This window comes from Histoplasma capsulatum, genomic scaffold, assembly GCF_000149585.1.
Source record: "Histoplasma capsulatum NAm1 scaffold_1 genomic scaffold, whole genome shotgun sequence".
Classification (NCBI taxonomy): Eukaryota; Fungi; Ascomycota; class Eurotiomycetes; order Onygenales; family Ajellomycetaceae; genus Histoplasma; species Histoplasma mississippiense.
Genome location: NW_001813982.1, coordinates 77,547 through 103,460, shown reverse-complemented (window position 1 = coordinate 103,460; position 25,914 = coordinate 77,547). Strand labels below are relative to the sequence as shown.

The window sequence follows — 25,914 nt, the reverse complement described above, 5'->3', positions numbered from 1 at the left end:
GAAAGGAGGCAGTTACACCTTCAAATATTATATCCGCGTTCACAGCAGTTGGCCTATATCCATTTGATCCGGACCGGGTTCTTAAAAAGCTCGCAATACACCCTTGCACCCCCTCAGACCAATATCGACCCAGAACCTCTACTTCTATTATTGGCATGCAGAAATTGATGAAGCAAGTCAAGCAGCAGCAGCATCGAATCTCTCATGATCTCAACAGAGTGATCCATGCGGGGGAAAATCTTGCTCTTGATAAAGAGATTCTTCTAATAGAGAACAGGCAACTACAGCAAGCTCTTAATCAAGAGAGAAGACATCGCAAGCGTGGCAGGGCAATGGGGTTGCTAGATCCTTCAAATCCATCATTGGCACAGTTCTTTTCACCAGCAAAGGTGCAGAGCATCCGCGAGCAGATGACTGCCGCGGAGGCCACTAAAAAGGATGAACAGGCCCGTAAGAAGGATGCCAAGTTGCAACACGCTATTCTTAAGGAGCAGAAGGAGGCAGATATCACGTCACAGTGGATGGAGCGGAAGGGAGCTCGCCAGGCAGCAAGGAGCAAAAGGAGATGGATAAGGCCGCGAGAGCTGCTCAACGGCAGATTGAGAAGGAGCTTAGGGATGCAAGGAAGGCTCAAGAGCAAAAAGAGAAGGAAGAACAAGCTACTGCGCGGCAGCAATCACGGTTAGAAAAGGCCAGGATTGAAGAATCCAAAAATCACCTTCCTAATCAGGAAAGTAGACCCTCAATTTCGCAAAGAGTGGCTAAATCGCGTTTTCAGAGCAAGGCCAGGGTGCCCACGGATCCGCTGCCGGAGGATTCTGATGATATCGCGATCCCTACTGATTTGATGACTGCCTGCTCGCTGAATCTGCCTCCACCCCCAGATTTCGCGTTCCGGGCGAGTTATTAAGTCCAACAAACATCTTCTGAATTAGCTATATATTTCTATATGTAATTTTCTATATATATTTTCATCATATAATATATCATATTAAAATCTAATCGCGTTGTTGAGATATTGTTGAAAAGATTTCATCATAGTGGTGGCGAAATGGCGAGCGTTGGGTGGTTGATTAAGTTAATATATTGTGTTTGCTCTCGGTTAGATAGTTAACAATCACACAACCAACATTATCCTCCTACACTTTAAGCTTTACACGTGACCAGCGAGCAAAAAACGGATTTCCAAGGTAGTTGACTAAGCATCCATAACATCTATGGATGAAAAATAAGCTCTCAACCAAAGCAATTCGAGAAGTTGCCGTTTTTGATTAGTCTAAAATTCCCTTGCTGTTCGCTGCAGGTTTCCCCATCCTGTCCTCATTGCTAGGGTGGTGGTATTTATCCAACATCGATGGATGTGCTCCATTAACAGCTACATTCTAGGCCGGGTGGCGGGCTCTCACTCTAGTCGGGTAGTATCCAGTTATTTCTCGCTGCTACAAGTATGCCATTACCACCTGTACAATTCCTTGGAAGACCCTCTTCTCACGTTCACTTAGGATGGACTCCGCGCCAGTTGGGCTTCGGACCTTGGACCTCTCACCTCAGTCCAGTGCGACTCGCCACAATGTTTGAGCATATCGCAACGTGTCGCTATTCCGCAAAGATATGGCCATAACTTAACCGTCATTAAGTTTGTTCATACTGAGCCTTCTTTCGGCCTGGCCAATAGTGACAGCGGGACGACTCGTGGTCCTGGATCACAGGGAAACTATACACCACGAGAGAAGAGTCGCGACAAGTCAAAGAAACACACCTCGTCTCCTTCAGCATACTTGATATCTGTATTAGAAAATTGTGGCTATGATGTCAGCATTGCAAAACCGAAAAGCCACAGCGTGGATTTATCGTATAATTCTCCCCTCGCTACGACCCGCTCCTCTATGAAACCCCGTCGAAAGACTAAGGTTAAGAGCTCCCGGTATCCGAATGCGCGCCTAGCCTGTGCTACAGTAGTTGCAGACTATCTTCGTTATGTTCATCCATTGCTTGAGTCAGAACCTTCTGGTCCCATTTCAAACCAGAGATTCGACAAAACATTGGACAATGCGCTTCTCACTGTTTTTAATGACGAAGTGGTCCAATATTTGTCAGATAGGGGTTATTCGATAGACGATGTGATGGCTTGGGCTTGGATACTTACCTCATCCCAACCTCTCCAGGCTGCAATGCGTTATAAAATCTTCGAAAAAAAGGCTTCTGAAAATAGTCTGGAAAGTGCTAAGGTTCCATTATTTGTGTTACTTTTCACTCTCCGGCGAGAGAGCATCTGTGCTACTGCTTTCAGGATCTTATTGTTCCAAGCTTGGGATATATTAAGTGATAACCTATCCAACGATCAAACTTCGGAAATTTCTTCTGGCCCTAAAAGGAGTGCCTGGAATAGATCTGGAGATGACAATACTATTATGATTCTTGCTGTGCGCCTTCTACGGCTTGCTGGGCAATTGTGGCCACAGGCCTTCCCTTCCATAGCTGCTTTGATTACCAGAACTCTTGGAACTGCCTCTGCCGCAAATAAATCGAGCGAGGCTTACGAAAAGAAGATTAGAGGTCTAACTATTTATTATAACAAACTCCTTTCACTTTTAGCAATGCCATGTCGCCTTGAACCGTATCGTTCAGCCATATTTCAACAACGCGCTCAGTTCCAGTTGCTAAGGGAAATGTCAAAATTTAACCCTCCCCTCCCTGTCACTAGGGAAGGCTATCAGGCTATTACTAACGTACAGCTGGCTCAAAAGAAGACTTCGCTGGAACGACAGTGGGCTAATTTTAAAGCTCAGTCGTGGCCTCCTTGGAAAGAGGAAAAACTCGGTATTGATTTCGAAAGGGGAAACGAGGGCAGTGAGAGTAGGGCGCTTAAGTCTATTTCACATATGAGAGATGTCGGATATGGTATGACTGCATGGGAGCAGACTGCAGCCATATACGCTGGATGGGATACGGATAAAACTCCGACGATCCAGACGAGAACGTTTCTTCCGAAGCCTAACCGCTTTCGGTTGTCATCATTTTCAGGACAAACATCCACGCAACCTTCCTCGAGAACCGGCGTTGGTATGACTAAACCCCCAGACCATGGAAGGCACTTCGATATCTGGTCTGCTCGGATACGCGCTACAAGGACTTTAAAGGAGGCGTGGGCATGTTTTTTGTCCTACAGGGATAGTGGACTCCCACCCCACAAAGCCATATATTTTGCAATGGCTGAAAAAGTTATCTTCCATGATCGTTCCCAAAATTCTCATTCACAACTCTCGACAGAAGCCCTTCCAGGTGATGGAAAGGAGGTTTTTCCCGAACCTTCTTCGCCGCAAGATGTCATTTATGTCCACTCCGAACCGCCAACATTGGATGATTTGCTTCAGCAAATGATTTCACAGAACATTAGACCCTCAGGAAAATTACTTATCCTTCTTCTTGCTAATTCAAAGTCTATTGAAACCGGTATAGAATACCTTCTCATTAGCAACCTCTCTGATCAGCAGAAATCTGCTCTTGTTTCTGGCCTCTTTCGAGGTCAATTAGTGAACGAGAAGTCCCTTGCTGATGTGCCGGACGACATTTTTGCCGCATTCATACAACTTCTTTGTAGGTTTTCGGTATTAAATGAGCCATCCGCCGATAACTCGGACACGCAAATGTGGCAGTTATTCCCGGTCTTGTTTTTTGCCAAGAAGGGAAGCAGCCTCTCTCCTTCATATTCCAATCGGTCAGGTGAAGCTGAGCAGTTTCATCGGCACAAAGCACTCACTCACGCGGTCCAACTGATGAAGTCAAAGATGCCACGGTATTTTCCAGCATGGAGTAATTTCTTGTCTGGATTAGCAACGGACAGAGTTAAGTTCAGCAACCACAAGATCTCTATTCCTATGCAGCGTGTTATATCGTGGTGGGAAGTTTGCCATGTTTTAACATGGATGCAGGATGCAAACATCCCCCTTGAAAGTCGAGGATTCGAAATTGCTTGCTCCGCTCTTTCAAGGCTTATTTTGGCAGCTAGGCAAGATATGGAAGGTGCTGAACACGGCTTAAAAATCGTCGAAAATGTCACAGGCCAGAAATACGGTTCGCCAGAGTCGTTGTCCTACTCAACAATTCGTGAAATGGTTCAGCAAAGCGTGGCTTTGCTTAAGCGCCAATTTGATTCGGTGGAATTGACGGCGGGGAAGGAAAGCATTCTGTCATCATTGGGGCTGTCAAGCGAAAATGGTGAAAGTAACATTCCTGCTATGCTACCAGGTATATTTGAATCAACAGCCCCGTCTCTGCTCCACGCTTATGTTCGGGTTCTTGGTTTAGCCAACGATCGAGCTGGGTTGTTAGAACTTCTCCGGTTGATGAGCAAACGTGAGGCTGGTCTAAAATTCTCTGCCAATGAACGCATGGGCGGCAAAAGGCTTGTACGTCGTACCGTGGTGGCCATAAGAGTGTTTTTGGAGGGAGATTGGGAGTTGACTTCTGGTGTGTCTGAGCCTGGGGCTTCGTACACCTCTCCTGCCTTAAAACATCGCAGTTTTATCTGCGAAGGAAATAATCCGGTCAACTCAGATATTTCCGAATCCACCCAAAAAGCAAGGGCTTTTGTTGACCCTATTGTCATTGAAGCATACGACATCATCGAGAATACGGAGCTCCTGTCCCCTTGGCCCACAGACGGTGAAATTAAGGAATATAAGGCTGTGCTAACTGGATTACGAAGATAGTTGCAAATATTTTTCTTGCATGTATATATACCCTTGTATATTGTATAATAACATATTAGATCTGAACATATTGATAACGATACGAACATATCAAGTTTCCTAAGCTATTTTAGTCTCATATCAGGAACTTGTAGCCCACAACAATATAAACACAATTAGTAGTATTATACATATTTACATACAATGATCAGTGATAGGACGAAAGGCAACAGAAAAACATGCGACCATCCATTGATGGATATCATCCCGGCATATGAGTGCTGGAGTGCACAAGAAAGATGCCAAGAGCCGTTGGGCCACGACAAACTTCGCTGATCCCTGAGCCGCTCCTGGCCGAATCACCGAACCAGGTTTGTTTGCTCCTCACTGGCAGAATGCAAACAACAATCTCAAAGATCTCTACACATATTTTCTCCTATTTAGTCCTTTCTCCCATTCTCAGATAATAATGCCTCGTCGCTTGGTTCCCTCTCCATTTACTCTCAATCGATTCACCGTTGTCCAAGTCCGCTATAATAGCACTGTCGGCACTGGCGCGCGTGGTTCGGTAATCGACACCCAACACGTCCCCGCACCGGGAGCAGGTCATATCAAGGTCCTTCTATTAAACAGACCAGAAGCCAGGAATGCTATTTCACGAGAGTTGCTGGACAGCTTAACCAAACATGTCAATTCAATTGATGCTGAAAATGGGAAAGGGCCTACGCGGGCTTTGGTTCTCGCCAGCAACATAGATGCGGCATTCTGCGCTGGCGCGGACCTGAAGGAGCGGGCCAAGTTCACGAGAGAAGAGTACGTATTCATATATTTTATTTTTTAATTTGTCTTAATCTCCCCGCCCAAGACCTTACGTCTCCTCCTTGGGATTTCGTTTGGTTGCCCATAGCTGTGCTTTTATACTGTAAACTTTTATCATTTGCAATTCACTGAATTCCCGAGGATATCCGCTAAATATGATTGTTGGTTATTTTGACTATAGGACCGAAGCATTCCTCGCCCAACTCCGACAAACATTCACAAACCTTGCTGCCCTCCCAATCCCAACCATCTCAGCCATCTCTTCAATGGCTTTAGGCGGCGGCCTCGAGCTCGCCCTGTCCACTAACCTTCGTGTCTTTGGCTCGACGAGTATTGTGGGTTTGCCTGAAACCCGACTCGCCATTATTCCTGGGGCTGGGGGAACTTATCGGCTACCCAAGCTCATTGGTGAAAGCCGGGCGCTTGACATGATTCTCACTGGTCGGAGAGTTAGTGCGGCAGAGGCTTACTTCATCGGGCTCTGTAATCGACTGGTGGAGGTCAGCCCTGAGGAAGCCGCCCAACCAGGCGCAGCGAGGGAAAAAGTTATACAAGAGACCATAAAGCTTGCCCTGGATATTTGTGAAGGTGGTCCCATCGCGTTGATGCAAGCCATGAAGGCAGTTCGTGGGTTTGAAAAGGGAGCGGAGGCGGAAAACCAGGCCTACCTAGGCGTTGTGGGGACGGAAGACCGATTCGAGGCGCTCAAAGCCTTTGCGGAAAAGAGGAAACCGTGCTTCAAGGGCAGGTGATTGTACGGGCAGTATATATGTGTCACATATATGTTCTCTGGGATGACTCAAGGGACGCGGGCTACACGCAGAGGACTAAGCAGAGAGCCTATGTCTGCAGAATTGCTACCGAGTTTAATTAACCTGTATAATATATGCGGAATTTTATCTAGGTTTTGTCTATTTCTCGCGAGAAAATCTGCCTTATTTCGACGAGTATCTATCATTTTGGTGGGGAAACACGCGGCGGTTGTTGTCTCGTCAAATAAAATATAACTCGACAAATCGTGAAGGGTGGCGGATGCGTCGTTCTGTTCGTGAACAGGTAGTTCATTTTCAACATCACAAGAGGCTACCGGACAGGCTACAGGATTAATATATGGGGCCATAATAGACAGCTGAACACCATACAATTTCCATCTAGTGACATCATGTTTATATGTGTTCAAGATTCCGCCACAGCAACCTGTTACGGTTGCATCTTCCGATTTCCCTCTCTTTCTCCGAGCCAGCTCCATCAATGCTCTCTTAAGGAGGTGTATGTCTCACTGAAAATCCCATATAGAGTTTTTTCGCTAAACTCGGAAACAAAATGCTTGTTTACTCTACAAAAGGACACCTGTTTAAATTGCATCAGCTGAGAATCAGTGTGGATGAACAGGGTTACTGGTGCATGGAGAGATTATACACTTCTCAGTGCCTAAGCAGTGTTCGTAGATCCATACAGCTAGCAATCCAGGATCAGGGATCCAGGTCACCCCTTCCCTTGGCCTTCTCTTGAGGAATCAGGGATTGCAAGATCCTAGTTACCCAATGCCAAAAAAAGCTGCAGGTATTGAACAATTATTGTCGACAACCGCTTCAGTGAGATTGAATTGGAACACCATGCTGTGTTTAAAATAGTTCCCATTTTTATGTTTTTATTACCATAGCTAGTCGGATGTCACAAATGAACCATGGAGAAAGGCTTTTTGATATCACCATGACCTTTACATCAGTTCACTGAACTCATTCTGTACCCAACCATTATTAGCTGCGTTATTCACAACAACTGGCTACTTTCAGCTCATTTCCTCATATCTGCTCCCTTGGCCATAAATTTTCAGCTCTTTGAATGCTCCACGGAGAATATTTAGGGAGGCACGACAAGGAAAATAGTCGAGAAGTTTTTATTATACATACAGCCCTTCAAAATATTCCTCACAAATTGCTATTCCTTGGAATTTGGCATCGGGCATGCAACCGGATAATGACATTCTAAATAGAACGGCTTGCCAACTACCGATTTGACATCCCAGACGGCAAAAAATTGCAAGTCGGGGGGATAAGTTTCCGATGCGAAACTTTGCTTTTCTCTTAACCACCTGAGTGAGGAGGCCTCGCTCCTGGTGCGCAAACCTGCTGATAAATTGTTGGTGACTTTGGTGGCATTCATAAAATCTTGGGATGAGTGTTGTGTTATGGTTAGCGACGTCTTGAGAAGAGAGATTGCCTTGATAGTCCTCTCTATGGTTTGACCCATCACTTTGCAAGGTCTCCATGAAAGTGCAAGGCTGTTGTTGTATCTTGATGAAGCCAGTAACGGCCTCATCAAGGATTATCTCCTTGGCTGATTCGCTTGTGGCTGTACCTAGGCTTACTGGGCCAGGGCTTTTGTTTGGCGGAAACACATTATTATTTGCTGATCTTGTTGTCCATGGAGGACAGGCCGGGGGGCTATTTTTATGCTCTTTTCGGGCTACCCGGCCCCGTATCCCACAAGCTTCAAACTTCGCCCGGCCCATTTGTAATTTTTAGTAACTATTCCTTACATGTGCGGCTCTGCGTGGGGTGGATGGTTTTGCGGACTCGATGGGTTTTCCCAGGGATCCGAGCGCGCTTGTCCTCCACCAAAGAATAAACAGTGCCCGGGGTGAGAGATACGGCATCTCAACTCCTGTATCAGCTAACTATTAATATGCCATCTCGTGCAGGGTACCTCGAGGTATAGTTAAGCATTGATCGCCCCAGCGAGTAGTGTGACAGCGTTCGAGAAACTGCGAGTGACATCTGACCTTGCCCACTCGCACTGCGCCGCGCCGCACCCAGATGAGTGTGCGAGAGAGAGTGCGTGCTCATCCCTTCCGTTATCAAATAATTACGCAAAGCAGGCTGCTGTCCATACAGCTGCTCACGGGACCAGGTTGTCAGTCAGGGCTGTCAGGCAGCTTAGTTATATCTAACTTACGTCCTCACCACCGTCGCCTTGTTGACTCCGCTGCTTTGCATCACATTCTCTCGACTGTCCTACCGTAAGCTCTCCTCATTTCTCCCTAGCAGAATTCATAGAAAATCCAGTTATCCACCCTTGTTGTTTGCAGCTAAATTCCATATATATATGTGGATCACCCCGGTTGTTTTTGCGGCGGATTCTGGATAACACTAACATTACCAGTCTGAACAACCATGGGATCTAACACCGCCAAACGTCTCAACGTAAAAGAGTTTGGGTTGACGGAAGTTTACCGCTGTGCCGAACCGCTGGTACCACAGGTCGAGTAAGTTTGCACTTTATTTTCCTTCCCGAGCCTGCCCTGCGCCGTGCCCAATATTTGCAAGTTTATAGTGTCACTGACTATATATCCTTGATATCACTACAGCATAGTATTTGTCCACGGCCTTAACGGTACTTCCTACAACACATGGGTAACCAAGAAGCCCGAAGTTTTCTGGCCTGGCGACCTTCTTCCTCATACCTTGAAAGGTCAAAATGTACGGATTTTGACTTACGGTTACGATGCGAATGTCACTTCTTTCGCAAGGGGCACGTCGAAGGAAAGACTACACAACCATGCCGAGCATCTGGCGGGTCAGCTCATTGCAAATAGAAATGTGAGTCTGTCTGCACTGAGACACAAAATGGGTCTGCATTTTATACTTGAAGTCGCTAATACAAGGGCCCCATAGCTGCAAGATGCGGTCGAGCGGCCAATTATCTTCGTATGCCACTCTCTCGGTGGTATCGTAGTAAAGAAGACTCTTCTATACTGTGAACATCTCAGACACCCGAGAACCCAACACATTCGATCAACATACGTCTCTACCTATGCCATACTGTTCATGGGAACCCCCCACAACGGGTCTGATCTAGCGAACCTAGGAACCGCGATACAGACCATATTCAGCCTCGTGCCAAGAAAACTTTTCGATACGACGCCGGCTCTGCTGAAGACCCTGAGGCCTGACAATGAGATTTTGCAAAACGTTAACCGCCAGTTCGCGGAGATAATGGGGAGGTACCGCATATATTTTTTTCATGAGTCGAAACCAATGGACTTGAAAGGCACTCGAAAGTTCATTGTGGAGGAGTCCTCTGCTGCGCCAGTAATCGAGGGGGTGGAGCGCATGGGAATCGAGGCAGATCACAGTTCCATGTGTCGGTTCGAAAGCGAAAAGTCTCCAGGCTATGAAGCTGTGGCAGAAGCTATCCTTCGCTATACAAGAGAGGCACCAGGTGAAATCGCCAATAGATGGGCACAAGAACACCGAGCTCGGAGAAATAATATGAGGGAGGAAGCTGAACGTCTTCGTAAGTTATTCCTTCATATTCCCACACATGAAACCAACCTTTGGAAAGCCCTCAAATTCAAATTTCTAATTGAGTTAGTGTACATGGATGATGTCATGCGACGGAGTATGGATAGGCTAGATTCACTTGGTAGGCCATTTGATATACATAACCCCCTTTCCCTTGTTGAACTGGTTCGCCAATATTCAAAGAGGCGAACTGGTTCATTTGTCTTTAGAGTCTCTTTTGCCTTGGAAAGCAGATGTTCCCTCAAACCCGCGCAATCTTTACTTGCCTTATTCGGTATGTCTTGGTAGGGGAATTCCGCTGACAGTCGTTCATAAAGGAAACTCAATATCATCGTTGCATACAGGACAGAATTCAGAGTTGATACCCATCACAAGATCGCAATTGATGTCTAGCGCCGAACTGCCCCCACCACAGGAGACTGGGGAACCTCTCCTTGTTGCCCCCCCAGGCTTTCACCCAAACTCAGTATTCGTTGGCATGGAAAAGGAGCTCGAAGAACTCCACAATCGACTCTTCAGGATGAAAAAGAGAGCGGAAGATGTCGTTTCCGTCCTTATATATGGTGGGTCGGGATCAGGAAAGACACACCTTGCCCGCCAGTACGTTTTCAAACAGCGCACTACGTACACCGGTGGCATCTTTTGGATTGATGCAAGATCCCGGGAATCATGCTGCCAATGTTTTTGGGACATTGCCGAGAGGGTATCCTCAACACTGCAGAACGAGACCCCGGACCCTGACTGGCGCGACAGGGACAAGTATATTAGCAAAGTATTGAAGTGGTTCAGCTCGAATCAAAATTGGCTTGTGGTCTTCGATGGCGTATCTTGTGATGACGATGACGAAATCAACGGGTTCAAGACCTTCATTCCATATAATACAAATTCGAGTATCATATATACTTCTGTCGATCGCACACTCAGGAAAAAGAGAAGATTGTTCGAGCCTTTTGGTCTGAAAGTTAGACCCCTGTCTGTTGAAGATGCCAGGAAACTCCTTTTCAAGGACCTCAACATCAAACAGCCGACTGCAGAACAGGTGCGGAAAGCAACAGAATTGGTGGAACATTTTGAGTGCTTACCACTAGCCATCCATGCTATGGGACATCGCCTCAGCGCAACTGGGAAAGCAATCGAAAAGTTCCGTATCAAACCTCAAACCACAGACAAACGACTCGCGGAACCATACCGTGGAATAATGGCCGACCTACAAAACAACCAACACATGGAGGCAGTCAATTTGATTACGGTTCTCTCCTTTTTCGGACACGACGTTCCTGTTGGCATGATCCATTTGGGCCGGAAAGCTCTCTTCGAATGCGGTGTCGAAATTCGCGCCCCCGAGGAGGATGGAAGTTCTGGAAGACACATAGATAACACCTTCGCCATACTAATTCGATATGGTTTGCTCGAGCGAGCGCTCGACCCTTATTTATTGAATGAACAGAGTCCCATTATTCGACGGAGCACGGAATTGTCTGATAGCCAACCTACTTCAGAACTAGACAGTTCCCAAACGAGTGGTAGCCAAAACACATCATCAATCAGGGGAAATAGTTCCATCGACGTTGTCAAAATACACACCGTGGTACAGACATTTTTCCGTGATGAACTCTCGCGACTCGGAGTTGGGGCGTTCGCTTGGTGGCTTATTGTATCGACAAGGCTTTTCTTGACGTCGTATGCCAATGCCACTGCCAGAATAAGAACTCAGCAGGCTCCTGGCCTCGTTAAGGACTTCGGGCAATATGAAACGCATGCGAGCGTTCTTCTAGGCTTCTACAAACAACTTCGACCCCATAAGGGTAACCCAGACCTACCCCCCGATTTGGTCCCATTAAACCACGCACTTTCTCAAGTGAAAAATGGTATCTCGGAAGAAATTAAACACCGGTCGCCAGTTGCGTCGCAGCAATTAATTAAACAGCAGAAATCTATTTTCGACCGAACTAGTAGCACATCCTCCATGCCAGATACGCCAACCAGTGGATCTTCCCGGTTTACCTGGGAAATGGATGTGGACCATGAAAAGACCCATTCGCCAATTGAATATATCTCTTCTCGTCAATCAACACAACATTTTCCATCTACTATTTCGCAGAATTTACCACTACCTGTTGTGGAGGATCAGGGATATGAGTCCGATTTAGAGGGTAGCCGGACTGCTCCTGCCATGTCGCCAGTTCCATCCCAGACCACTGAGGTACCAACATCTCCCACTGTTGGACAACAAGAGGAAGGTGATTGGAAAGTCGTTGCGAAGCCAACGAAGCCGAAAAGCCAGAGCTTCTTGGGGTCAGTGAAGTATCGTTTAGGAATCAGGAGAATGCGTGGCCAAAGAAATTTGGGAAGTTACAGACCCGTTCACCCCGTTGTGTCCGTTTCTGGAGTCCATGGCCAGGGGTCATCGAGTCGACTGAAAATCAACAATAGAAAGCAGGAACCTCCGGCTAGATCGCACGCTGAAGCATCTCTTGTTGCCATGCATCAGGCGAGTGCCGCGAGTGCCACATCTCGTGGTGAGGGAGTAAGGAATATGAATTTTAAAGCAACCCAGAAAGAGAATGCTCCAACTTATGCAAATGTTGTTGCAGGAAAACGCCCAAGTGCCTCTTCATCCCCTATCCGATTTTCTCCACCCATAGGTTGGGGATCAGATAATCAGCATGTCGAAAACCCAGTTGCAGTACATCCTAGAAGTGCACCGTCCCATCATGGCTGGTCTCCCAGGTCATCATCCGACCAATTGACCAACTCATACCACAGTGAGTTTGGTACGGGATCGTCATGGAAACGCCCGGAAATCGAACGTGTTGCAACTCCCCCACCACGCTTTCATTCCCGTCACCCGTCGCACTCATCAGAAGGATCGAGTGGAAACATTCTAGGGCTTCAAGACGCTACTCCACAACACTTACTGACAGCACCCGCCAGTCGACCCTTGCCATACGAAACTGATATAGCAATAACCAGGCCGCGATACTCAGGCGTCGTTGTCCCACCCCCAGCCACTCAAGGTCTTGGAGTTGCATCATATCCGAATGCTGGGCCTAATGGCAATTCTATGGGGCAATCAATTCCAACTGGCTATTCATCTCAGCCCATGTCTCGAAATGGGTCTGCTCAATCGAGCCAGTCCCTTCATACCGAGCCAACAAGAATACCCCCTAAATTTTCACCTGGCCTGGGGAAAAGGCGTTCTTCTCCCCTTGTTAACTCTGCTCAGCCTGACGTTTCCAGACTTGATACCCGTTCTCCCCAAATGATATACGGGCGCGGCGGTGGAACTGCCATCGTGTCTAGTCCAAGCAGCCCGAATTCATTCGAGGCTACTGTAATGTCCCGTGCATCTTCAGGCCCAGGTATGATGGTAGACTCTGGAGATGGTGTGACTCGAAGCTTTGTAGAATTCAGCCGTCGCCCTTCAACGCAGCATATCAGGTTCGGGGAACATGAACCCATAAACATTGCGGATGCACGGATGCGATCAGGGGTGTATGAAAACCCGACCTATGCAGGCCAAGGCGTCGGTACAGCTTTGAAACGTTCAACCAGTCCTCCCTACCCTGACCAGAATCTGATGCCTAGTGCAAGTGACGATAGCAAATTGCAATCTTTGATCGGCGGCCCACTAGAAAACATTGGTAATTTCCCGGTTCGTCGTCGATTTAGAAGCGGGAGTTCACCTGCTCGACCAGATATTGATGGCTACCTCCACCGTCAATGATCTTTTAGTTACTGCTAATTAATTGGTGACTGTCTCGGGTTCACGTCGACAAGTTTCTTTCGTCTAATCTGCTGAACATTTATCATTATCTGCCTTGCTTATGGGGTTTATTTGTTGTGTACGGCGAAAATTGGACTCTAGGTAAGCAAGCTTTTTTTTCTTTTTGGAGCGATGCAGCTCAACTTCCAGATGTATGGAATTCATTATGCATTTGATGGTGTTATATATGCTTTGTTGGCCGTAGTAATGGAGGGAAAGCAGGGCGGACGGAGTTGATGCAAAGAATGGGTGGATTGTTGACAGGTAATTTGTGTCCGTCCCGGGAATAATAATGGAAACAAGAAATTTGAGGGGTAAATGCACGGCTGTATTTTTTTCGGTGTCCGGTTTATCTATTCGAGTTTTAGATATAATATATACATGGCAGAGAATGATGGTAGTCGATCTGGGCTTGAAGGCGTAGAGCAATATTTCATTTGTTGTCAAAAAATTTCCCCTTGCAATTTTATTTTCTATAGCATATAATATATATACAACCTATAATATTGTTAGAAGAGTATTCTCAACCAGATTTAGGACCTGAAATCGTGTTCGAATCGTCTCTGCAATAATATCACATGACCATATCTCCATCATGCATGACAGGGGTGACGTCACAATGAAGCTTTCCAGGTAAAGCTATCCGCGGAATGACGAGAAACAACGTATATAAACTGGGGAATGGCTTCTTTTCTCCTCGCCTCATTGTCACCGATATATATGTCAGGAATATATAACATTCCATTCCCATCAGATCAAAATTCGGTTCAATTTTTTTTTGTATTTCGTCGACAATACCTCGATCCCATATTATTTTGCTTGACATTGATTTGGAAAACATTATTCCACCAGATCTAGGTTTTCCAAGTTACTCCGTCGGAAGAAGGTCATTCATATAATATCCCTGTCCGTACCCCGCGGCTTTCTATTGATGCGGAACCAAGAGACTTAGTTAGGTTCGCTGACCATACTGTCGTCCTCCTGCAGCATTCGAGCCTTGAAAGCAACATCAGTGTCTTCATATGATCAAGATGCCTTTCCTTGTCCGCGTAACTCCCGTCACGAGGGCGGCCCTAAGGCCAGCCACCAGCGTTGCAGTTGTTAGATCAACATGCTTCTCCACCTCCGCTCGTCAGGCAGAGAAGGGGCCCATCCAAGCAACCATGGAAACACTGAAAAAGGCAGACCGACTTGTGTCAGACGCTGCCGTGAAAGGAATTGAGACGGGAGGTATGTAGTAATGATCCCAGCTGATTTTTAGTTTCCAGCCTTCTCTTGTGCTGCTGCTTCTGTTGTTGATGGGAAGAGTTCCAATAGAAAAATCGTGTTGCCTTTTGGCCAGTTGGTTCCTTTTTCTTTTTTCGCACGCAAGGGCATGGGGCTGACAAAGGTGGTACGAGAATAGAGAAGGCAACCCACAGAATCAGAGATACTATTGGTGGTAAATCGAGAATGGTTGAGGGCGAGGCGTCTCAATTTAGGGACAGGGCGGGGGGCAAGGCTTCAGAACTTAAGGATGAAGCGAAGGCCAGGGCAGAATATCTTAAGCAGAAAGCTAATGAAGAATCGGAGGAAACGACTGGCAAAGCATGATTTAATGCTTGCACGTTAGAGACCAATATTGTCCGGAAAGGAAAAAACAGGAAGGTAAAAACACGGATATGTTTTAATATGCTAGTTCATGACTTAGGGCTATTCGTCATTGGAATGAAATGTAGGAATGGCAAATGCTATTTTGACGCCATTTGTATCACAGTTCATTGTTTTGTTGTGGAGATGGGCTCGTCCTGGACATATTTGTATACTTTTTTGTATTGGAATAACATTTAATGACCTAAGTCGATTGGGAATTTCCTTCTCTGCCAGAGGTCCATACGGCTCAAAGCAAGAAGTACTCATCATCCAGATGGCGGCAGCATGAGAACATATTCTCTCGTACTAAACCCAAATTTCAAAACATCCTTATCCATGAGTTCCATAAAGCGTCCCTTGGGAGCGGGCTCTCCATTCACAGTTGATCCATTCGCGCTCTCCAAGTCAATTAGATACGGCCTCACCCGACCGTCCCTATCGCCGTACTCGTTCCGCTTCTCGACAAAGCGGAATTGTAGTGCAGCGTGTTGTTTGGAGCAACTTGGATGATCAACCGGCAAGTCGACGACTAATCTTTCCCGCCCAATGAGCCAACAGCTCCGCTCACTCAACTGTATCGTCTCAAGTAGGTCCTCCCCCTTAAATACGTAGAGGCGCCAGGGGTCCTTTGCGGGCGGTTTCCGAGCTTCAGGGGGCTCATGATATTTAAGGATAACGGTGGTCAAACCGTCACCAGATTTCACCATGTTGGTCTCGGCAGCCAAGCGGCCGGTATTGGAAAAATTCGGCTTCTCCTTTTCTGGAAGCGGAGGAGAGTTTTCTGGCATTGAGTCTCCGGAGGTTTTGGAGAATGCATCTTTCTGGGATGGGAGTGGGTTTTTTGAACGTTTGGTGAATCTGGGAGATGGACTACGAGCCATCTGAGGATGGGATGGTCTTGTCTTTGAATTTGACAAACTTCGCCGTCTCCTGGACGACCTGTCACGATGGTCTTCGTTGTCCACCTTATCCCTGTATCGTCGTTCGTGTGGACTGCTCCTAGAACGGTCGTTTCGTGTTCTCGACGTGTCATCATAGTCTCTAGAGCGGCTTCTCAGACGGTAGGATCTATGTTCTCCGTGGGATGACTTGGCCGGGCTTCGGGAGTGTCGCCTGTAGTCCTTCATACGTGGTCGATCGTCGTTAAATCTTCTTCTATGGCTTCCACCATCTTTATTTTCAGCTTCTTGAGAACGCGTGTAATCAATGGAATGCGGAGAAGCTAAACGCTGCCGCCCGTTCCGCCCATCATCTCCGCGCCTAGGCATTGTTTTCATCGAATTGCGCGACGAAAACTGGATGTCGTGGATATCAAACCTGGGGATGATGCAATTTGGCAGCGAGGGACGGAGATTCTCTCGGCCCGACTTATCTCAGCCACTCAGTTCAGGGGGTAACTACTAACCCGATTTGAACTACTGCCACTTAGATGATAGATCAATCAACATCAGCAAGGACTGCATGGTGTTCAAAAACTGTTCTACTATTCTTATCTAGTCTGAATACTGGATCACTTGCTCTGCTTCATCCAAAAAATTTAACAGCCCTATATCTTTTACAGGCGATGAACCACATATGCAACTTCAATTTTGATGAATCGCATAAAGAAGTTAAAAAGTGGCCAGCTGCATCATGCAAGGAGAAGAACAGTTCAAAGAGTCAAAGATATGCTTTGACATTTTTCTTTCAACTCCAGGGCTACGTGAAATGACTTCTTGTTCAATCCACTCTTACTGATCTCTATTGTGAGTTGATCTGTAGATGGAGAAGTATAACTTTTGTCTCTCTTAGACAAATACAATGGTAGAATTGAAATTTAAAAGATTAAGGCTATCATCCAGTCAATGTTGGAAAGGATTTCGGCGCCCTAGCGGATGTTAGGATCAGGCATGGATGGCATCGGGATGCTAACCTTTTGACCCGAGAGCTAATAATGATATATGACAACATCAGCGAACCGGACATAGTGGATCGACTTGGCCATGTCCGGGCACTCATTGCCTTTGCGCGTCTCGCTCCATCACCCGAGGGTACATTGAAGAGATAGAAAAGTAGTCTAGTCTACCACCAATTGAGTAACCTAACCCGACAAACACTTTGGCCATTTTATTATCTCCAATGGCGGTAGAACGCATTTCCGGCAAGATCCCCATCAACAGTCACCGTAGCATAATAGCTCTCAGTTGCGGGATGGGGAAGGTATTTCTCTCGCAGACGGTGTGCACCAAGCTTAACAGTTTTCCTTGGGAATGTATTAGATATGACAATTGAAGAAGATCATCCTGGTGTACCTGAGTTCCGTGAATGTTTTCCCCAGATTCCGTAGTTCTCACTGAATAGTCTGGCAGCTGAAGATAGCATAGCATCTGTGACTACATCACCAGAAAATATCTCATACAATTGCTTTTCATTTTAACATTACCATATTTGCGTATCTTGCTAGGCTTGTCTACGGGAGTAACCGTGGCGGGTGTGAGAAACCTGACCGTACGAAGGGTAGGAGATGACGAGGTTGAAGCTTCTGCTGAAAGCGGCACTGTTGCATTTGGCACACAATCTTAGAACCTATCCATGGTGATAGAGGATGGAGTGACAGACGGGAGATGGTGGTCGGCGGGGTATTCTCTTGTTAGTCAAAGAGAGGCTGAGCCTGCTGAGATAAGCTCGGCCCGACGTCTTAGTCTTGATTTGGAAACAAAATGCGGGCAGTGGTGTCCACCACGACGGATAAATGCCGGTTTACTTTCGTGCGCCTATTCGAACAAATGATTTAATGAGGGTATGCTGGATACTTATATGGAGAGTGCGTAATTAACAACTTATTATGCTGAAACAGTCCACACTGTCCTGCTGCTGTGGTGGCTTGCAATTGTTTGGTGAATTGCCAATCGTCCTACAATCGACGTCTACATCCTCCGCCCGTCGAGAGCAACCTTCCATTTCACGATGCGGCAGAAGATTTGCTCATACCAGTAACTCATATCCGTTGGAGTCTGAGCCGGACTTATCGTGGCCTACGACGCCGACTTTTTCCCCTTACGACATATTCAAACTGTCCAAAGCCGAATGTTATTCTAAGACACGATATTATGATCTTGTCAAACTCTACCACCCCGATCTGCAGAACAAAGATCATCCGTTATTCAAGAATGTGCCTGAGGCCATTAGGCTACATCGCTACAGACTTATAGTTGCGGCACACGAGATTCTTTCTGACCCTGCCAAGCGGGAAGCATATGATCGGAATGGACATGGTTGGCACCATCGTTCTGAGCTCTTCGCTCAAAAGGCGCCCCGGAGAATGGACGTGCGATATGAAAGAGGCATGGGCGGGGATGACTCAATATATAGAAACGCTACGTGGGAAGATTGGGAACGGTGGCATCGAAGACATGACCAGAACCAAAGCGAAGCCTCCACGGTATCGCATGGCACATTTGCGTCATTCCTCATTCTGTTGATGCTTTTTGGTGGTGTAGGCCAGGCGGTTTCAATCGGAAATTATTCGAGCCATGTTGCAGATCGCGCGAGAGAATCTCATGAGAAATGTGCCAAGTTTCTGCACTCCAGGAGGCAGCAGACTATTGCTCAGGTGGACTCGTTCGATTCTGGGCTTCAGAGCTTCCTGATAAGGCGGGATCCATATGGTTACGGATTGAAAGAGGAAGAGGAGGAAACGTATCGAAAAGTTCTTAGCCCCAACAACAAGTCTCACGCACTTCATGCTATTGAGACGCCATCGCCACCGCCAGAGAAGCCGCCGGAAATAGCAAGAGGTTGAGAGTCAACGAGGCCTGACCCTTTCATTTTCGGCCACTTGTTTTCTGTGCGTTTATTTTTCTATTTTTTTGTATTTCTGCTTCGCATTTCCTGGGATTTATCATCGTACGTGCATTGCAGGCGTTCGAAATCAAATTGTATCTCTACTCTAGATCACAATCATTCTTATAGTTCAGCTACACTAATAGCATCGGTTCATTTGTGAAATGGTCCAGTTCCCTTTTGCTTTCTCTATATCTCTGTTTTTCCACTTTGCTGCATCCCTATGATTTGGTCAAGAGGACATTCAACTAAACCCTCAGCACTATATGGGATATCACACAAGTCTATTTCTAATGAGTGCAGAGGGTACTCCATGAAGATCAACACAAACTCCCATGGAACATTGGGATTTATTCCTCTCAGTAATGTCCTGCATCATCGACAACAGGGCAAGAGTTACGGTCCATCAAATGCGTCTGGAATGGGACCAATTTCTGTCTATACACACTTTTTGCACCGCAATACATTAGGAATGATGGTGACTTTAACGACAAAGGCTAGTTTATCCCACTACCACTGCGGTCCATTTCTGAATAGGTCAAACTGCACTGCTGTTTAGTAGACGCAATGGCCTCTCACGCCATTGCCGGTAGTTTTGCAGCGCTGCTGGGCCCCTGCATCCAGGGGATTTCCCATGAGCCGTTCGAGTTTTGCAAACGAGCAACTATTCTGACCACCCCGTCGTGTTGGAATGAGGATAGAGGGAGGAGAAGCTGAAACTTTTATCTAGCTTTCCACCGTTGCTACCAGTTTCATATTCGATGAATGAAAAGGAGATGTTTTTTGATGCCTATGTGTTCGACATGAGCGAGTGTTTTGGTGCATATCATTTCTAATAGCGCTAGGCTAATTGTCATTGGAACGAAGATGGAAAGCAAGGTGAATAGACTTCTAGATAACGGCTGTCTAACGAGGTTACTGCGGAGAGGAGCCCCATACTGTTTGATTCTGTTTATTTCTTGGTCTGCAAGATGGTAAGAGGTTAAAACGTCGAGGGGTTTCCCCTGTTCAGGCAGTGTTCAAGCGATTGGCAAAGAGCAACAGCTAGGCCTCTGGGGTTGTTCTTGGCTTATGCTGAGTATGGAAAAAGATGAAAAAAAAAAAAAAAAAAAAAAAAAAAAAATCACTATCCATCCAGATGTTCATATCTTATTGTGTCGGCACCTTGGCAGGGTATTGCAACATATCTCCCGGAAACTCAAGGTTAGGGCTTTTGAATTTCGGCCTAGGTATTCATAATTCTTGCCTTCTTCAAAATGTAGATTTGGGGGCCAGGAGTGCAACTTTTTTTTTTTTTTTTTTTTTTTTTTTTTTTTAACATGCAGGTTAGCAGATTCTGGAGTGGTTCTAAAGAATGTCATAATAGAGATACATTGGATGATGGGTTCTTAGTGGAGAATGGACAAGTCTCATATCGAGACCTGATATACGTTTGTTTGATCTCAGAATCGAGAAGGGCGCGACTCGTCCAAGGCTTTCCTCGAGAAATACAAATTCCAATCCCTGGCGACATCCATGAACGAACACACCCCGGCTGAACCGTATTCAGATTTGAAATCTGGAGGCATGTCTCCCGCTATTCCCACGCTAGCTGTTTAGTCTTCGTAAGTTAACCCCCTTGCGCCATGGTACAGAGTAGGAAATATATGGAGAATTCTGCTCCTCTTCTCCTATGTAATTTGTATCTCCGTTAATGGCAAATACCATAACCCGGTCGATGCACCAGACCCGCCCGTTGCCGGTACTATATGCGAGCTTCATCAAAATCCGGAGGATCATACACCTCGATCGAATGTCGACTTTTATCAACAGCCGGGGAGGCCCAAATGGCTTTGGGGGGGAAAATCATTTAAAACCCCCCCCCCACCCCAAAATTTGTTGCCCCGAGAAATCGAGACCCTTGGAACATTTAAAATGGGTATACAAAGGGGGACGCAATAACTTGTCCCCCGGGTTAAGTTGGGATCCTCTTTGGGAGGGGGCCGGGGAAATTTTTTTCCCCCCCCCCCCCCCCGTGTAAATAAAGCTCAGCAAGGACAACTCGTAAAACAAACCATTCGGTCCTCGAGTCAATGCCTCTAATGAAATCAGAGGAAACAGCTGCCAACTTCTTATGAGAACTGAAAACCGCGAGGTTTTGCCTGCAATCAAAAATCAATTATGGCAGAGAGCGAAGCAGATATCATCGTTGTAGGAGGTGAGTTCCCACCTTGGAAGATATTGACGCCCAAGTAATCTCCTATTAACCGTCCTCTTATTTAGGGGGAACGGCGGGTTTGATTACTGCCGGCCGTCTGGCTCAGGCTAAACCGGACCTCTCGATATTGGTGATTGAGGCGGGAGCTAATTATCGAGGTAACCAGATGGTGGTCAACCCAGCGATATACCTTTCGCATATCGCGCCGACGTCGACGGTCGCCAAGTTCTACAAATCCAAGCCCAGTGATTACCTTGCAGGACGAGAGGCCATTGTCTCGACTGCTAACATCCTTGGAGGAGGCAGTTCCATAAATTTCATGGTCTATGCCAGGGCCCAAGAAGTAGATTTTGATGATTGGAACACAGAGGGTTGGAGGGGAAAGGATATGATACCGTTCCTTCAGAAGGTAAATACAAAATACAATGCAATAGTTTGAGCGGTTTCTATTGCTATACTTTAAGCTCCAGTTCTGATACCTAACTCATTGCAATGCTCGTCACCCTAGATCGAGCGATTCCAAGATAGAGATCCCGAAATAGATAAATCTATCCATGGCTACAACGGGGAGCTGAGCATTTCGGCGGGAGGGACATACGTGCAGGACTCGTTCCAGAAAGTTTTCTTCAAAGCTTGTGAAGAGATTGGTATCAAGAAGGTTCCAGATGTACAGGATTTCAAGACGGCAAATGCTGTTGGAGTAAGTCACAAGATTCCTAACCCGGCTATATCTATCTGCCTTTCTTTGTGATAGATGCGAAGCTTTTTGTTAACCAGTGTAGCGATGGAATATGTGGATCGATGAGAAAACCGGCTTGCAGCAAGATGTGCCTCACAATTTTTTCTTCCCAATCCTAGATACAGGTCCTCACCGACTCGACGGTAAAATGAGTCCTCTTTGATGAATCCAGCCGAGCATCTGGCGTTGAATATATTCCTATGGCAGACCCTTCAGCAGACCCGATTGTAGCACGCGCGAAGAAACTCGTCGTGGTTGCAGCCAATGCGCTGGGTTCTCTCCAAGTCCTGCAGAGGTCTGGAATTGGTAATAAATCGAAACTTGAAGCTCTAGGCATTCCAGTGGTTTCTGATTTGAATAGGGTGGGGAGCAACTATCAGGATCACAATGCTATCTTTTATTCATACTCCTCAAAAGCGACAGCGGAAGAAACACTAGATGGGCTACTCACTGGCCGCCTCACTTTCGAAAAAGCAGTGGAGCAAAAGGCTGCCAATTCCTGCTTTGGTGGAATGGCCTCGACTGCTTCGGAAAGCTTCGGCCCACCGACGCAGAAGTTCAGGAATTTGGCCCAGCATTAAGAGAGGCGTGGGATAAGAACTTCCGTTCCAGAGAAACTCGGCCGTTGATGCTTATGTGCACAATTGCAGCGAGTCTAGCAAGAAAAGGACCACCAGTTGAAGGACAATATTTTTCCATGGCTGCATATACCGCGTACCCATACTCACAAGGGTCGATCCACATTACAGGCAAATCAGTCACCGATATTCCAGAGTTTAATACCGGCTTTCTCAACCACCCTGTGGATGTAATAACGCTGATATGGGCATATAAAAAGCAACGGGAAATCGCGCGAAGACTGCCATATACAATGGTCCCCACAGTATTGGTCATCCCATATTTCCGCCCGGGTCAAAGGCAGACCCCGAGATAGTCGACGCAGCTTCTAAAGCCCAGGGATACCCAGCGCCGATAGAATACTCTGAAGCAGACAACAAGGTCATTGAACAGTTCATCCGCGAGAATCTCACCACTACATGGCATAGTATGGGCACCTGTGCGATGAAGCCAAGGGAGCACGGGGGAGTGGTAGATCAAGATTTAAATTGTCTATGGTGTTAAAAACTTGAAAGTCGTGGGTAAGTCTAAGTTTTGAATTTCTTCAATAAGCTTCCCCCTCTCTGTCATGCGATTGATGATGACGGCTATCTTATTAGATCTGTCGATATGCCCTGCCAATGTTGCCGCAAACACGTACTCAACGGCGCTTGCTATTGGGGAGAAAGCTGCGAGCATTATCGCGAGGGAGTTGGGAATCTCTGCGTATTCAAGTGGATTCTGAGATAGTTTTCACTGTTATGAACTAAGGATGTTGCCAGTGGATGACCGAGCAATGCTCATGAATAACTATGTTCAAATGGACGTTAAGTTATAGTGCTGAAATTGAAAGTTTGGTTTCAAAATCCCTGTAAAACTTTAATATATGTCTTGCATATGATCCCGAGGTTTTACCCAGAATTGTAATTTACATTGCTTGCTCCGTACTATGCAGTATGTAGCCTGTTGAAAAAAAAAGATTGATGTTCAACAGCACAAAAGCGGTTTTTCCCCCCAGGTGAACTGAAGGACGCAAGCTCCAAGGGCAAAGCGGGCGGGTTGCTGGCATGGCAGCGCGACCCAAGGGCCATCGCAAACCTTCTCACCCCTGTACCGGTTCCAAGCGGCGCTATTTTGTAAGGCGTGATACATCGCAATTACATACAACAATAAGCACTTGCAGTAAACTAATGGCTGTGCCGATCCACTTGTGGATTAGGCAATTGATTTCCATTGTCGGGAAAGCAGGAGTTGAGTGGAGAGGAGAGTTAGTTAACTCAATGCTTCTTACTCATGAAGCCACCAGGACGCCGAAACCCATGCCCAGGAACGAAAATCGACAAGGTCCGGGTAGATGAATAGAGATATTCGGCTGCCTTGGTGAAAGTGAAAAGCCCTGTATCCAAACAAGGGTATCCATCACATCAAAAATGTACAGGAAGAACATAGGAAATGCTCTAACCAGCACGGTTCTGGTCCAATTTTGAGAGGGATAGATGAATATAGATATCTATATGTACTGTACAATGAAACTGCTCCGAAAACAGGCTCATCCAATATATATTCTTAGAATTTCCATTGAAGATAATGGGTTCTCTATCACCCGAAGTTTTTGTGAAGACATAAAAAGCGACTCCCTCGGGTACAAATATATATGCACATGGATGGATGTGATAGAGGAGTAATATTAATAGAGATGCCACTATCGGGATAAAATCATGAAAAACAGATACATGGTTAGAGCGAATAGGGGAATATTGTATGGACAAAACTTATAATAACATGATAAAATAAATAAAAAGAAAGGGAATTTTGAAATGAAATCCAACTCAAATCACGAGTGCGAAAAGCAAGAAGCTCCGAAGGCGACGCCGCCATCTGTAACGCTATCAAGAACGCGTGGGATATTAAAGAGCTATTTCCGACAATAACATATATATGGTTGCGCTTTGTGGAGTTCTCCCAACAATTTGCATGCGGAAGAAAGACAAAACCTGATAACAGACGGAAATCATTTCCTAGAATCGCGGCTATGGTACCCCTCAAGCTCAGAAACCGGAGCTTGCTGCTGAGGGGTAGGCAGTTCGACCGGCACTTCACCTATCTTGTTTGATTGATCGTAGGTGGGATAGGCCGACGGGTTTACTTGTAATCGGCTCTTTCGTTGTCGACTGCGCCAGGCAAAAAAGGCAACGAGACCGAGCAAGATTACCCCGAAAGACACGCCGAATCCTATGCCGAATTTTGCCGGCCGTGAGATTCCGGGAGATGACAATGCGGGTTGAGGATTATCGGAATATATGGTGGAGGTCGGTGAGCGAGTAGGTTGAGTTTCGGTGGGGACTGTTGTTGGAGTTTTGGTGAAAGCTTCGTTGGGAACTGAGATGGATGTGGTCGTGGTTGATGATGCCTTGTTAGAGGTGGTCTTGGAAATGATTTCGGATGTGGTCTCCTCGGGAAGGGTCTCGTTCGCGCGACGTTTAATGGATCCATCATCGTTCAAGAAAAAGCCACGCTTGTCTGCGCAGCAGGTTGGATCTTTGACACAGCAATAGCTGCCGTCTCTGCATATATTGACTCGTGGAAGGAATCCAGATGAATCCTCTGTTCATTTGTGAGCCGTTAGCCCATGACATTGCATATACTCTCTGTTTCCGCTGTTCTAATATCACGGCCGACTCACCCTCTATACAAACTTTGGCACAGTTGTCATTCCAAGGGTTGGCGCTGCATGGCGCGCGGACGAGAGTATCTGAGTCCTTGTTGGAGACGCACAATCGATCCGGTCGGCATTGCTCTACAGTCTGGCAACAAGAATCGGAATCTGGGCATTTCGTATTGTTGCCAAAACGTGTTCCTGTGGAGCCATAGCATATTATCTTCTGTTGGCTGCTCATTTTTTTTTTTTTTTAAATCGAACGGCGAGGATAACTCGCGAGGGAGTATGGAGAGGGTGTGTGAGGTGTATGTATGACGAACACCCATTCTTGACGAAGAAGCCATGAACAACGCACGTCTGTGCCCCTTAATATTAATGCTTAAATAATGAATCCTTCTGCGGCCCCAAAGTTCCGTTGAGGATCGAGGTCTCCTGGGTTTTCAACTCGCCATGGTTGGTCTGCAGCCTGCAGGGAGAGAAAATAGTCTGCCCCCAACCTCTCTGTTACCCACAATCCGTCCAGAAACCAACCAGTCGTGTTGGATTTCCGTCTCATAACTCGTACTGGTGCAAGTCGGTGCAGCCAATACCTCACTGAGTCTTAGCGCGAGCTGTCCTCTTTTTCTTCACAATACATTGGTGTCTTTCTTCATTTTTCAACAGGCAAGAAGGGCGAACAACCCCG

At 46.4% G+C, this 25,914-nt stretch overlaps 9 protein-coding genes across 9 annotated transcripts; 6 read left to right on the top strand and 3 right to left on the bottom strand.

Moving 5' to 3' along the window:
- Positions 1–155: 155 nt before the first annotated feature.
- HCAG_00030 (predicted protein) lies at positions 156–4,712 on the top strand (the record flags this gene model as incomplete). The annotated part of the gene is made up of 6 exons (XM_001542934.1): positions 156–450; positions 519–902; positions 1,387–1,445; positions 1,503–3,063; positions 3,460–3,597; positions 3,808–4,712. 6 exons carry the CDS (start codon positions 156–158, stop codon positions 4,710–4,712), a joined length of 3,342 nt encoding a protein of 1,113 aa, XP_001542984.1.
- Positions 4,713–5,160: 448 nt separating this feature from the next.
- On the top strand, positions 5,161–6,262 carry HCAG_00029 (mitochondrial methylglutaconyl-CoA hydratase; the record flags this gene model as incomplete). Its single annotated transcript, XM_001542933.1, has 2 exons — positions 5,161–5,504; positions 5,692–6,262. 2 exons carry the CDS (start codon positions 5,161–5,163, stop codon positions 6,260–6,262), a joined length of 915 nt encoding a protein of 304 aa, XP_001542983.1.
- A 2,424-nt stretch (positions 6,263–8,686) lies between these two features.
- On the top strand, positions 8,687–13,544 carry HCAG_00028 (predicted protein; the record flags this gene model as incomplete). Its single annotated transcript, XM_001542932.1, has 6 exons — positions 8,687–8,778; positions 8,881–9,112; positions 9,188–9,809; positions 10,162–12,344; positions 12,515–12,582; positions 12,791–13,544. 6 exons carry the CDS (start codon positions 8,687–8,689, stop codon positions 13,542–13,544), a joined length of 3,951 nt encoding a protein of 1,316 aa, XP_001542982.1.
- Positions 13,545–14,614: 1,070 nt separating this feature from the next.
- Positions 14,615–15,176, top strand: HCAG_00027 (predicted protein; the record flags this gene model as incomplete). Its single annotated transcript, XM_001542931.1, has 2 exons — positions 14,615–14,813; positions 14,989–15,176. The coding sequence occupies 2 exons, from the start codon at positions 14,615–14,617 to the stop codon at positions 15,174–15,176; spliced, it is 387 nt and encodes a 128-aa protein (XP_001542981.1).
- Positions 15,177–15,462: 286 nt separating this feature from the next.
- HCAG_00026 (conserved hypothetical protein) lies at positions 15,463–15,922 on the bottom strand (the record flags this gene model as incomplete). Its single annotated transcript, XM_001542930.1, has 2 exons — positions 15,463–15,521; positions 15,784–15,922. 2 exons carry the CDS (start codon positions 15,920–15,922, stop codon positions 15,463–15,465), a joined length of 198 nt encoding a protein of 65 aa, XP_001542980.1.
- Positions 15,923–17,209: 1,287 nt separating this feature from the next.
- On the bottom strand, positions 17,210–17,320 carry HCAG_00025 (predicted protein; the record flags this gene model as incomplete). Its single annotated transcript, XM_001542929.1, has 1 exon — positions 17,210–17,320. The coding sequence occupies one exon, from the start codon at positions 17,318–17,320 to the stop codon at positions 17,210–17,212; it is 111 nt and encodes a 36-aa protein (XP_001542979.1).
- Positions 17,321–17,914: 594 nt separating this feature from the next.
- HCAG_00024 (predicted protein) lies at positions 17,915–18,996 on the top strand (the record flags this gene model as incomplete). The annotated part of the gene is made up of 2 exons (XM_001542928.1): positions 17,915–17,962; positions 18,052–18,996. 2 exons carry the CDS (start codon positions 17,915–17,917, stop codon positions 18,994–18,996), a joined length of 993 nt encoding a protein of 330 aa, XP_001542978.1.
- Positions 18,997–21,197: 2,201 nt separating this feature from the next.
- HCAG_00023 (predicted protein) lies at positions 21,198–23,924 on the top strand (the record flags this gene model as incomplete). Its single annotated transcript, XM_001542927.1, has 10 exons — positions 21,198–21,234; positions 21,300–21,643; positions 21,743–21,934; positions 22,354–22,480; positions 22,723–22,781; positions 22,832–23,030; positions 23,191–23,304; positions 23,565–23,706; positions 23,790–23,837; positions 23,870–23,924. The coding sequence occupies 10 exons, from the start codon at positions 21,198–21,200 to the stop codon at positions 23,922–23,924; spliced, it is 1,317 nt and encodes a 438-aa protein (XP_001542977.1).
- A 657-nt stretch (positions 23,925–24,581) lies between these two features.
- On the bottom strand, positions 24,582–25,467 carry HCAG_00022 (predicted protein; the record flags this gene model as incomplete). The annotated part of the gene is made up of 2 exons (XM_001542926.1): positions 24,582–25,174; positions 25,254–25,467. The coding sequence occupies 2 exons, from the start codon at positions 25,465–25,467 to the stop codon at positions 24,582–24,584; spliced, it is 807 nt and encodes a 268-aa protein (XP_001542976.1).
- Between the last annotated feature and the right edge of the window lie 447 nt (positions 25,468–25,914).